This window comes from Muntiacus reevesi, chromosome 18, assembly GCF_963930625.1.
Source record: "Muntiacus reevesi chromosome 18, mMunRee1.1, whole genome shotgun sequence".
NCBI lineage: Eukaryota > Metazoa > Chordata > Mammalia > Artiodactyla > Cervidae > Muntiacus > Muntiacus reevesi.
Window position 1 is genome coordinate 7,832,154 of NC_089266.1, and position 11,722 is coordinate 7,843,875.

The following is an 11,722-nucleotide window of genomic DNA, read 5'->3' on the forward strand; positions in this document are numbered from 1 at the left end:
AGCCCAGCTTCCAGTCTGCAACTCTGTGATCCCCACCGAACCACCAGGGGGACCCGCACCACCGTCCTGAGCCCCAGTCAGAGGGGCCGGCGACCAGCCAAGGCTGAGACGCAGGTAAGGGGGACCTTGGTGGGGAGGTCACCTTCCAAGAAAAATGCCCCAGTCTTGAACTCAGGCTGGGGAGACAGAGGCGAGGGGCAGATGGCAGGAAAAGACCAAATGAGCGTGCACAGAGACAGGAAGAACAAGTCTGTTTAATGACACGGCTGGATCTGGTTACAAACGTCAGAAACTACAAAAGGAGGACAGGCAGTTACACGAACGGCTGCACGAAGACGGGACGGGAGGAGGCAGGCACAGTAACCACAGTAGCAAGACATCCTTGAGGACGACACACGCGACCCAGGGGTACACATGGGTGGGGGGAATCCCCAGCAACGCTGACCTAGATGGATGGACAGGACTGACCGCCAGCCAGCAGCAGGGGAGGGAAGGCGAGACAGAGGCATCTGGTCCCATCACCACTGCCCTGCCTGGCGGACAAGCAGCCTGGATTCCCTCCCGCTGTCTTAGCGGCAAAGGCAGATGGAGCCTGGCATTCCAGGTTTCTTGACCACGGCTCCTCCCCTGCTGGCCGCAGTCACCCGATTCAGAACTTCCGGCCCTCTCTGCCTGCCCTGGCCCATCTGGGGGCAAGTCAGGAAGCCACCTCCTTTTGTAGGGGGCAGAGGTAGGGCGCACCAAAACCTTTCTGCCTCGAGTGGAGAGCGGGATGTGGGGAGCCGGTCAGAGAGAAGGGTCTGGGCTTTGCTGGCGAGCTGCGTCGCCCCCGCCCTGCCACATGATCTTCTCTGTGCCTCTGTGGGACCCCCATCGTCTCCTCCAGAACACTCTGATCTCTGCCCAGAAGCTGCCAGGACCCCTCGGTGGGCAGAACCGAAGCCTCATACGTGCCTCTGGGCTCCACTGTACACATTATAAGATATGTATGTATATATATATATATATTTATATAGAGATTGTATATAGAATATATTTGTATATGCGATAGACGTGTGCGTGGTACTCTAGATAAGTGATGCGGAGACCAGACCCGCGTGTGGCCAGGCAGATAGAAATAGGCCTCTTCGTTCCTCGAGTGACTCACAGACCTGTCCCTGATCCCCGCTGGTCTCTAACAGTGAGTAGAAAAGCTAAGAAGGGTGTGCCCGGCTCTTCAAGGAGGGAGGGTCCCCCATCCCCACAGGCCACCCGCTTTGGCGCCCTTGGAGTCGGCATCCGGGTAGCCAGCGTCACCTCCTGGTGGCTCCAGGGGGGACTTGTGGCCCAGGCGGAGGCAGCCTCTTTCCAGGAAGATGACTCAGGGATTCTTCCAGCTTCCTTGGCACCCGGAGATGGAAGGTCAAGGAGGGTCTTCAGAGCTCGGCCTTCTGCTCAAGGTGCTGCCAGGGATGGGGGAGAAGAAGGGGGTCCTATGGCCCCGAAGAGGGCAGCGTGGCCGGCGGGCTGTGGATGAGACAGAAGGAGGTGACAGGTTACTAGGGCCTCGGCGTGGGGTCAGGGGACCTTCGTGGAGGGGCCAGGGGTCAGGGACTGGTGAGACAGACAATACCCTCTCGGAATCTCACGCGGACCCCTGAAAGGAGCCCACTACACCCAGCTTCTAAGGCCCTCTTCTGCCAGGAACCTGCGGTACGACCTCCGCCAGCGCCCTGAACCTCACATCTTTTCCTCTAAATCCTGAGTCCTGCCTGCAGTGCCCACCTCTGTGAGAACGGAGTGCTAGAACTGCCTGAACGTGTTTCACAAACTGCAAAGAACCGTACAAACATGAGCGCCTGTCCTCAGTTCTGAGCCGTGCACACCCCCGGGTTGCCCTGTGGCACCCTCTCGGGCCACCCACGGGTGTCCCCTCTGCACTCACCACCCCCACCCCCACTGCCACCTCCTGACTACCCCCCATCAAACACACACACACCCACACACGCTCACACACCCACACACACCCTGAAGCAGAGACAGTTCAATAAACAGTGGCGTCTGGCCCACTATGGAGTCTCTGATAAGAGAGGCTGGATGGAGGCCTTCTAGAACTCTGCCCTGGAACTCCATCCCGCCCTCTGAACCCGTTTGGACCTAGCAGGAGCTGGGTCTGCAGGCCCTGGGCCCAGGGAGACACACCCTCTTGGGGGCTGCATCTGTGCCCCGCGGAGACCACAGGCGGCACTCGAGTGTGGAAGGGGATGAGGGGATTCCCTCAGAAACGTGGGGTGCTGGGGCCCAGGGGGGCGCAGGGCCCTGACCAGTCCTCATAGTGGCCCTTCTCCATGGAGCCCACGGGAGCCGAAAGGGGGGAGGCGGGAGATTTCGGCGGTTTCTTAATGTTTAGGGTTTGGCAAGATTTCGGTCCCAGGGGTCCGGCTGAGGCAAGAGAGGGGAGGCGACGGGGCTTCGTGTCGGGAAATGTTGTCCATGTGGTTCTGATTCACTCGCACCGGCCAGCTCTCTCTCCCTGGCCCTCCAGGCCCCTATAAAAAAGCCCTTTTCTCTAGAAGCAGGAAGTCTCCTCTCTTGGCTGTAAACAAGCTCATCTTTGGCGGCAGAGCCTGCCTGGGGAGAGGCGTGGGAGGGCAAGCCCCCTTCCCCCTTCTGACCCTTTCCCGGCCCCTCCGGCTGCTTCCGGAAGCTTTGCAGGCCCTGCCAGCACCTCCTGGGCAGGTAAAAAACCGCCTGCCGGCTTCCTGTCCACCCGCTCCGAGGTCTGGGGCCGGCCAGGGCCCAGCTGCAAACATCTGGAGCGGCCCCCTGCGGTTGCCAGCAATCCCTGAGGGCTCCGCTCCCTTGAGTGGTCCTGAGGCAGGGAAGAAGAGGGGGGGCCAGGGTGGTCAGTGGCAGGAAAGCCGGGAGGCAGGGCCTCGCCAGGCTGCCCTCAGAGGACCTGAGCTGCGCGGGGACGTCTGCGGGTAGAGGTCCGGCCGGCCCCGTGGCCAGCTCCCAGCCTGGAGCCCCGGGGGTGGGGGTGGGGACACCACCTCTTCCCTGGGAAACTGCTGGGACTGTTTCTCTCCAACGCGTGTCCTGAGCCTCTGGCTGACCCCTGCTTCCCATTCCCTTCCCGCCCCCGCGCCTCTCCCCACCTCCTGCCTCCAGCCCAGCCTGGCCTCCGCCCCTCCATTGAGCTCCCAGAGCCCCAGCCCCATGGGGGCCCAGGGAGGCTGGAGTGTTCCCAGCCGCCACGTCTGGGGGCCAGCCCTTCCCGCGTGCTCCAAGTCAGTTGGAGTCACTGGGAGGCCGCTGGCCACCCTCTTGGAGCCCGTCCCCGGGGCCGTCACCCCAGAACTGGGAACGTGGATTCTGGAGTCAGCCAGGAAGCAACCCCCCCTACACCCGCCCTGCTGGTGTGCGTGGAAGGGACACCCACACTGGCCCGGGTGGGCTCGGCACGTGCGTGCATCCCCGTGATTCTCCTGGCTCCGGCCTGCTTGGAGGCCAAGGCGGGAGGGAGCGCTGGTCAGCACGAGATGAAAAACAGCCCCATGTGATGGGTACCCAGGGAGGAAGTGGCCAGAGCTGGCCTGGACCGCCTCTGGGTCTGATGAGCCAGCCTCGCCAGGAACCTTTCGAGCCTCTCTGCTGGGGCAGCCTAGGTCTTGGGGTGCTCTGCATGCCCCCCAGTTCTAGGGGAGGGGGAGGCTCTGCCCGAGGAGAATCTGTCTGGGGCCCTTGGCATGAGTGGGCCTTTTCCTATTGTGCCTGTTCTTCTCTGTGTCCACCCCAGAGCCACCCGCCCTGGGAGGGTCCCTGCCCTGGGGGGCGGTCAGCCCCTGGGCACCAGGAGAGGTGGGAGGCCGGGGGACAGGGGAGGACACGGCAGGGAGCGCTGCCTCCTCACGTGGTGGCGTTGGGGACCTGCTGTACCCAGCCCACTTCCTTGTAGGCAGCGGTCACGTGGCTGTAGATGAGGCCGCGAAGTTTGGCCCAGGCTCTCTGCGTCTCGGGGGGGAAGTCATTGGCAAATTCCTCGGCGATCACCTCCAGGATGACTCCAGAGAGGATCTGAAAATGAAGAGAAGGAAGGGGGGAGTGAACCCCGGGGTCCCCCCCGTGCCCCCTGCAGCCCCCAGAATCCTGTGGTTGGCTGAGGGCATCATTCAGTACACAAGTGCCTGGCAGCTTTGGGAACCAGACACCCTCAGGACCCAGCCCCATCCTGCTGCCCCTCCCAGGGACAGCCACGCCGGGGGACGAGGCTGGGTGGCCCCCCTGGCTGTCGCTGGCTGTGGGGCTTGGGAGCTAAATGGGGTTCGGTGTTGGGTGGCAGCACCCACCCAGGGACCCACCTTGAAGTACACGGGCTCCACCTTGTGCTTGAGGGCATGGGCTTTGCCCACCAGGGCAAGCACAGAGGACACCTTCTCAGGGTCATGCAGATTCTCCACCACCGTGTTGAGGGCCCCCATGACCCGGCAGGCGTGCTTCCGCAGCTGCGGGCTCCGCTCCATTTCCAGGGGCTCCTCCATGTGCTTGAACTGGCTGAAGTACTGCTTGGCCGATGGGAAGTTCACAAAAAACCTGCAGGAGGTAGCAGGTGGGCGCTGAGCAGGGGGGCGGCCTTGGGCCCCCCCCCCCGAAGTGCCCGGATGATGGGGAGGGGAGCCTGGTCCACAGGTGGAAGAGGGTGATGGGGGAGAGGCAGGACCCACTCCCACGCCACCGCGTGCAGCCGTCCCTCAAACACCAGTGCTTCGGTTGACATGAAGCCCCTCCCTGGGTCCCGGCCTTTTGCCTCAGTCAGATCTGCACGTCCTCTCCCGGGTCTCTGCCTTCCTTGCTCCCTGCCTGTTGCCTTCTTCCAAAATGCCACACGCTCTTAAGGCCTGCTCCAGTCGCAGCCGAGAAGGTAAGAGCCTGCCTTCTGGGAATCACGGGCTGGTGTTGATCTGGGGGCAGTTAACTTTTCTGAGCCTCAGTTTCCTCATCAATGAAATGGGCATCACTGCTCCTTTCTTGAGAGTCCTTGTGGGATGTTGGGAGGAGGCAATGAGAGAGCTCGCCGGCGCAGTGTGGATGTAGGGTGCTCGGTAAAGGCCTTTGTTATGATAAGGTCAGAGCTCTCTTCCTAAACAAGGAAAGGCCCCAACTATGACTTAACTCCAGTCACGGAAGGGAAGGGAAGAAATGAGACTCAGTCCTCCTCCCAGTGCTGTCCTTTCCCTCTTCACCACCCCGCCACCCTCCTCAGCCTGCAGTAAACAGTCATCGGTTGATTTAATTAAAGATATGGCTTGATGTCACCTGCCTGGTGTGGTTCTGTAAGTCCTTCCTGTCTGTCTGTACATTTGTCCTCTCCAGCCAGCCTGGGCATGCCCTGGGGCAGACCCTAGGGTGATCTACCCCTTCCCTCTCGGGTTTATCTGCAATTGTCTAATTCCCCCCAAATATCACATTCACTATGCAAGAGACCTGGGTTCGATCCTTGAGTGGGGAAGATCCCCTGGAGGAGGGCAGTCCTCCACTCCAGAATACCGCACTCCAGTATTCTTGCCTGGAGAATCCCTAGGGACAGAGGAACCTGGCGGGCTACAGTCCAGGGGGTACAAAGAGTTGGACATGGCTAAGCACACAGCTCGTCACGTTCACTGGGTCGCTCTCCAGCTCAGAAACATTCCATTACTCACCATTGTTCTACCGGACACAGTCAAAATTCCTTAAGATTCCAGGCCTCTTAGAAACTGTCCCACACCTGCTTCTCCAACATGGGGTCCGCATTCTGCCCCATGCTCCAGCCCAACAGCATCACTTAGCATCAGTAAAAGATTCCTCGGGTGAGCTGGCCTGTCCTTCCACACAGAGGACCGCCTCCCTCCCTCCTTCCCCATGTCAGTCGGGCTCTTCCGGAGCATACGGCCCGGCCCAGGGTGACTGTTTTCCTTCCAAGGCCACCAGTGGGTTCCCTGCCACCTTTCACGGCTTTTCCCCTTTCTACCCGTCTGGGTCCCACAGCCCCAGAGCAGAGCCCGGGTCTCACGCACCCTCTGACCCTTCACCCTGGCACAGGGCCCTGCAGTTTGCAGGATGGTGGTGATGACATTTGCGCTCCATCTCCCAGTCGGGACAGGGAGGTACGTGGCCAGACTCGATCAGAACTTACGTAACTTAACTGAAGCCTCAGAAAAAGGATGGACTGTCTTGGACCTGTTTTTTTTTTTTTTTTCATGTTGTTTTCACACCTTTGGAGTGTCCCCCTTTGTGATCAGAGAGAATTGGTAATTTGCTAAAATGACCCTTGGGGCAGGTCTCAGATCTGAGAGCTGGAGTAGATGCAGGGAGAGCATCTGGCCCCTGCCACCCTTTCAGGCGACGAGACGGAGGCTGGCGGGGGAGTGACCGGGACACAGTCCACATGGAGAGCTGGGAGGGCCCCTCTCAGAGGCCCAGTGTGACCTTGGGCAAATCGCTTCACAACCTTCTGTCTGCACAAGTGTCAGAGCCGTCCCCGCACCCCTGCTCGCTACTTCACAGATACACTGGTGAGGACAAATGAGGTGACGGGTCTGAAAACACATTGGAAAAAAGCATCACAGTGAAGGACAGCTATGAAAAACGCAATCTGGCTTTAAATGGGGAATCTCTGACTTTGGAGGTCTTACACGGCAATAAGAATACTAATTTCGACTTGGCGGGTGAATAACAACATGCAGAGCATGTCCACTTGTTATTTCCTTTAATGCCACAACCAAGTGGGCATTATGTCCATTTTACTGATGAGGAGGTAGCAGGGACTATTTATTGGGCACTTACTATAAGATCTCATTAATCCTTGGGATACTGTCCTGAGGTTGGCACTGTTTTTATCCCCATATCCTTAATGAGGAACTGCTGCCCAAGGTTGCCCAGTGGAGTGGGTAGCAGGACCAGGAACAGCCGGAGCAGCCCCCACATTGAAGACTTCCCCAGTCCACCTCAGAGGCTGCTCTGCCGGGGATGGTGGCCTGAGACCCAGTGGGTCTGTTGCTCAACACACCCAGTGCCATGTTATGGCCCTGAGGAAGGACAGTCCTGCCGGGTCCCTCTTCTGAGCCATGACAGTCTAAGGGCCTGAGCTCTGCTCCTTTATCCTGGGGTCTCTCCCAGGCCCCCTGTGTTTACTCCTGACCCTCTCAGTCCCGGCCTGCGCTGCTGCTGGGAGAAGCCTCAGCGGCCAGCCTTGGGGAGTTTCTCAGCTTCTAGAGGCATCTGGGCTTCCAAGAGAGCCTGAAATAGGCCTGTTTGCACGTGAGGGGGAAGGCGGCAGTTACAACTGGGAGGGGAGCCTTCCTTGAGCATGGGTGCTCCCTCTTGGTCTCCTCCGGCAGGGAGAGGGGGTGTGGGGTCTGGGTGGCCCCTCTGCTACCTTCCTTACATCTGCTGCCTCCTCAGGGGATGAGACTGGCCCCAAGGCTACTGTCTTGGGCTCCACCTGGCCTGTGGATGGCCCGTGAAGACAGGGCAAAACTGGGGGAATGCAGGATCTGGGGAGGGGCCTTATCTGAGAAGCGTATCAGTCTTGCCCCCTAACACCGCCCATCCTGGGGCAGACAGCAGGTGCAGGAGTGAAAGAAAAGGGAGGCTGGTGGGATGTGGGCTGAGGGAGGGTCTGCTCCGCCAGCTTCTCTCCCAGGCTGGGCTGGGTTCCTGGCAACAGAGGTGGGGTCAGATGAAGTGTAGCCGGGGTTATCAGCAAGCCAGATCTAACTGCTATCTCGGTCTTCGGCCGCTCTTCGCTCTTCGTCTCGGGTTAACTGTGAGCCTGGGCACTTGGTAAACACCTCCCCAGCCCAACCCAGTCCCCTCTGAGGAACTAGCTCCCCCCAGGGAACACAGAGGGGCACACAGAGAGAAAGAAAACCTTGCCAAGAGCTCAGACTCTCCAGAAACACCTCGGGGTTCAGGTCCTTCCTCGGCAATCCTCCTGGGGAAGTTAGGTGGGCTTCCAGGAGCGGAATTGTGGACACATCTCCTGTGCTGTGCTTAATCGCTCAGTTGTGTCTGACTCTTTGCGACCCCATGGACTGCAGCCCGCCAGGCTCCTGTCTATGGGATTCTCCAGGCAAGAACACTGGAGTGGGTGGCCAAGTCCTCCTCTACATGTTCTTATTGGCAAATGGCAGGGTGTCGGGACAAAAAATAGCCATGGTCCTGTTAACCTCGCCTCATTTCCTCCTGGTGACCCGTGTGAGTATCCGCATGCATCCTGAGGCCTGAGTGCTGAAAGCTGCCCCCCTGGGATGCAGTCTGGCACATCTGTGACTCTGCGACCCACCGTGTGGGTGCACGATTGTGCAGAGATGCACCTCCCATGTCTGATGGCTTAGGAACCTGAAATCCCCTCTTACCTTCCCCACCACCCCAGCTGTTTCTGAGCCTGGGAGCTGCCCAAATAGCTGTCTCTTCCTTAGGCGCCTTCTTGGAACTCCTCAAGAGTGCTGTTTGCTCTTTTTTTCCTCCAAAATCTGTTTCTAAGTTGGAATCAGGGCACATCATTATGGAGCTGGGTAGGTCCCAGGCTTGGGGGAGGCAGAAGGGAGAGAGTGTGGGAGAAAAAGAGGAGCCAGAGATGGGGCCAAGCCTGAGAGACAGGCATGCACTTCAACTGTCCTTTCCAATGGGAGGTTTCACCCCATCTTTAAACCAAAAGACTGCCCTGATCTGTCCTAGATTTGACAGCTTCCCTCTGCCAAGGACAGAGGGTTGGGGGTGAGTGTGGGTCTGGCCCTCTCTGCCTGCACCCGCCAGGGACCAGCATGTGTGGGAAGAGAGCAGTGATCTGGAGCTGTAGTCAGGTACTAGCGTGTGCGCTCTGTGGGAATGGCGTGCATGTGCACTGGTGTGTAGGAGTGTGAATAACAGTATCACTCTGTGTGTGCATCCCTTGGGGGCATGTGGTTCCTGAATGACCCCTGAGCCCAAGACCCACGACCTCTCCTCCCCAGACCTGGGGTTCTGTCTCTGAAGGATGAGATGGGGCCCTGTCTCTGAAGCTTCTCCCTTTCCCTCCATCAAACTCAGCAGGGACTGTATCCGAGGGGACTGTTTACTTCTCCACTCACCTGCATCTCACCTGGGAGCTCCCTGCTGCCCTGGCCCCAGGGGCAGGAAGGGACCAGCTGGAAAAACGGGACCGTGGGGTCCACTTCTTCTGACCTCTATTCTTTTGCCCTTTGCGCAGCCCTTCCAAGTCTTTGAATACGGAAAGGGGCTGGCTGAGCTGGAGAAAAGGGTTTGCTCCTCTTTGTCCTCCTTGGCTGATCCTCAGTTTTCTTGCCTCTAGAATGGGGAGCCTCCAGGACCCCCATTGGAAAGGCCGTAAAATGTGTGTCCAAAACAGCTGCGGGTGGCTGGGGTCGCGGCGAGGAAGGCAAGGCTGGCTGAACCAGGAGTTCTGAGGCCCGGGAGAGGAGGGGGAAGGAGGTGCCTTCCTTCTGTATCTGGTTCCTAGTTCCTGGTGAGCCCCTCGCCCAGAGCTCAGAAGGGCTCGGCCAGGGCTTCGCCCACCCCAAGCCGCCCCAGGCTACCCGCAATCCCCCGACCGGCCCGGCCCCAGTCGCAGTTGGGAAGGTGGTGCCCGAGCTCGGACCCGGGCCGAGCCCGCCTCTGCCCGGAGCCGCTGCCGCCGTCCCTCCCCCGGGCCCGGCCGGGCCGGGGCGACACCTACCTCACCAGGATGGCCACCCCCACGTCCTCGCAGTTGGCATAGAGCCGGGCCCACGTCGCCTGCACCGCCTTCCTCTCCGCCTCGGACAGCTCCTCGCTCCGCTCCCTGCGCTCAATCTCCATCTCGCCCGGCACTTTCTCCATGAGCAGCTTCAAGCCCAGCCCGGCTTCGCTCGGCGGCGGCGGGGCGCGGGGCGCGGGGCGCGGGGAGCCGGGGCCGGCTGCGTGCGCGGCGGGCGGGCGAGTGGTAGAGCGCGCCGGAGGGAGGGAGCGTGTCTGTCTGTGCGCGCCGGGTGTGTGTGTGTGTGTGTGTGTGTGTGTGTGCGCGCGTGTGTGTAGGGTATATGTGCAGGGGGCGGGGGACCGCGAGCGGGGGGCGGGGATGTGGTCTGCTGGAAAAAATGTGGAAAAAAAAAATAAATCCGCTCCAAACCCCCAAACTCGTGTCCGTGAGCCAATTCCGGCAAGGTGAAGGCTGGATGGGGTGGGGGCGACGCGGCCGGGGCCTGCCCGCCCTCCAGACCGGAGTTTGATGGCCGGGCGGGGCTGGGGCGTAGGTGTGGCGGGGGTACTGGGGGTCTCGGGAGGAGGTGGCTGGCAGACAGCCGGCGCGGGGTCGCGCGGGCCGCACAGGAGTGCGCCGCGGCGGGTGCGGGTCTGGGGGCGTGTGTGCACCCTTCCCGCCAAGGGAAACTGACTCTGAGTCAAACACTCCTGGGTGTTTGCGGCGTGGCCGCGAGCCCGAGGGGGCGGACGCGAGCCCCTCCGGCAGCGCCGCGGTGGGAGCTGAGCTCTGGCTAGACCCCCGCCTTCCCCGAGCCAGCCGCGGGGCCCTGGCGCCACCCCCAGCGCTCCGGACCCCAGACTCCGAAGGGTTTGGGACTGGGGTCATCTGCCTGCTCCAACACCTTAGAGGAAAACCCCGGTGCAGAGACAGGAGGGCGGCTGTCGAACTTGAGTGGCCAAGAGGCCTGAGCCCCTCTTTCCTTTCCCGCCAGCACCCCTCCCCCTAGGTGCACGCACGTGGCCTCAGAAAGAAGGCCCTGGAGGCCCTGGGTGACTTACCAACTACACAGGCAGGCCAAAACCTGGCGCTCCCTTAATGCTGGCCCTGGAGGAACGAAGTTTGAAGGAGAGGCAGCCGACTGGGCAAAGAGGCCCTGGGTGGGGATGGTGGGATATCAAGAAGTCCTGGGGAGGGCCAGGAAGCTGGAGCCATCTCAGCTTCCAGGGTCTGGGTTAGGGAGGGGTTCTGTGGGTGAAGAAGACAAGTTTTTGTCCTGGTGGGATTCTCAGGGAGGCGCGATTGGACCAGAGGTGGGGACGGTACCTCTGAGAGCCACCTGTATGGTGGGGGTCCTGCCTCTGACTCCCAGTTGAAGCCAGAGGCTGCAAGCATCTGAAAGCTGCGAGGGCACTCGTCGGGTGTGTCCAGTTCTCCCTAAGGCTTCCTGGTGACCCTGCCTATCCAACTCTGTCTACTGCTCAAGTTTAGCAAGAGGCGTAGCTTGGCTCTTCAGCTTTGGTTGATGTGCTTCTTTAAAAAATCGTGTTTCCAAGTAGAGCGCCCTGGCACAGCCCCAGGTCTGGGCCTTGATGGAGTCCAGGGTCCAGGTACCTTGCTGGAACCCTGGGCAGGAGGTCTCTTGCCAACAGGTCTCAGCTGAGGGAGGGCAGCGCCAGTGCCCTCCTCTGGGAGTCTTGGAGAGGGATGGAGGAGAATGGGTGGGCTCAGCTTCTTGGGCCACTCTAGACCCATGTCCTCGCTTTTGATCTGTGCTCCGCATGCTGCCTGGATCAAGGCAGAGCACGCTGTGCTGGACCATCTCAGAAACTTCTCTGAGAGCTTCCCACGGCCAGTGCAGTGGCCTTCCAAATGGCGGCCCAAGAGATTCCCCTGGGATGTGGACAGAAAGTAGGAGAAAATTACTTTTATCTCAACCTTTACAGGCTTTATGTATGCCTCTGGTGGCAGGACTGTATTTGCACAGTAATATGGTGTATAGTTTATGAGTGGATGCATATGATT

The 11,722-nt window shown here is 60.2% G+C and overlaps 1 protein-coding gene across 2 annotated transcripts; it reads right to left on the reverse strand.

Annotated features, from left to right (window-relative positions):
• Positions 1-236: 236 nt before the first annotated feature.
• On the reverse strand, positions 237-10,005 carry CYGB (cytoglobin). Of its 2 annotated transcripts, none has more exons than XM_065910501.1 (4): positions 9,695-10,005; positions 4,341-4,572; positions 3,919-4,056; positions 237-1,506 (listed from the first exon to the last, which is right to left on the reverse strand). In XM_065910501.1, the coding sequence occupies exons 1-4, from the start codon at positions 9,835-9,837 to the stop codon at positions 1,435-1,437; spliced, it is 585 nt and encodes a 194-aa protein (XP_065766573.1). In that variant the 5' UTR covers positions 9,838-10,005; the 3' UTR covers positions 237-1,434. The 2 variants fall into 2 exon arrangements, with proteins under 2 accessions (XP_065766573.1, XP_065766574.1); XM_065910502.1 differs by having other exon boundaries at positions 3,893-4,056; positions 9,695-10,004.
• Positions 10,006-11,722: the final 1,717 nt, after the last annotated feature.

Bases quoted from the DNA above. Each gene is read 5' to 3' on its own strand.
- CYGB (XM_065910501.1), bottom strand. From the start codon at position 9,837: ATGGAGAAAGTGCCGGGCGAGATGGAGATTGAGCGCAGGGAGCGGAGC. The intron at 4,573-9,694 runs GTAGGTGTCGCC...TACCTCCTGCAG, and splicing joins GGGGTGGCCATCCTGGTGAG to GTTTTTTGTGAACTTCCCAT. The intron at 1,507-3,918 runs GTACAGCAGGTC...TCTCATCCACAG, and splicing joins CCTACAAGGAAGTGGGCTGG to CCCGCCGGCCACGCTGCCCT.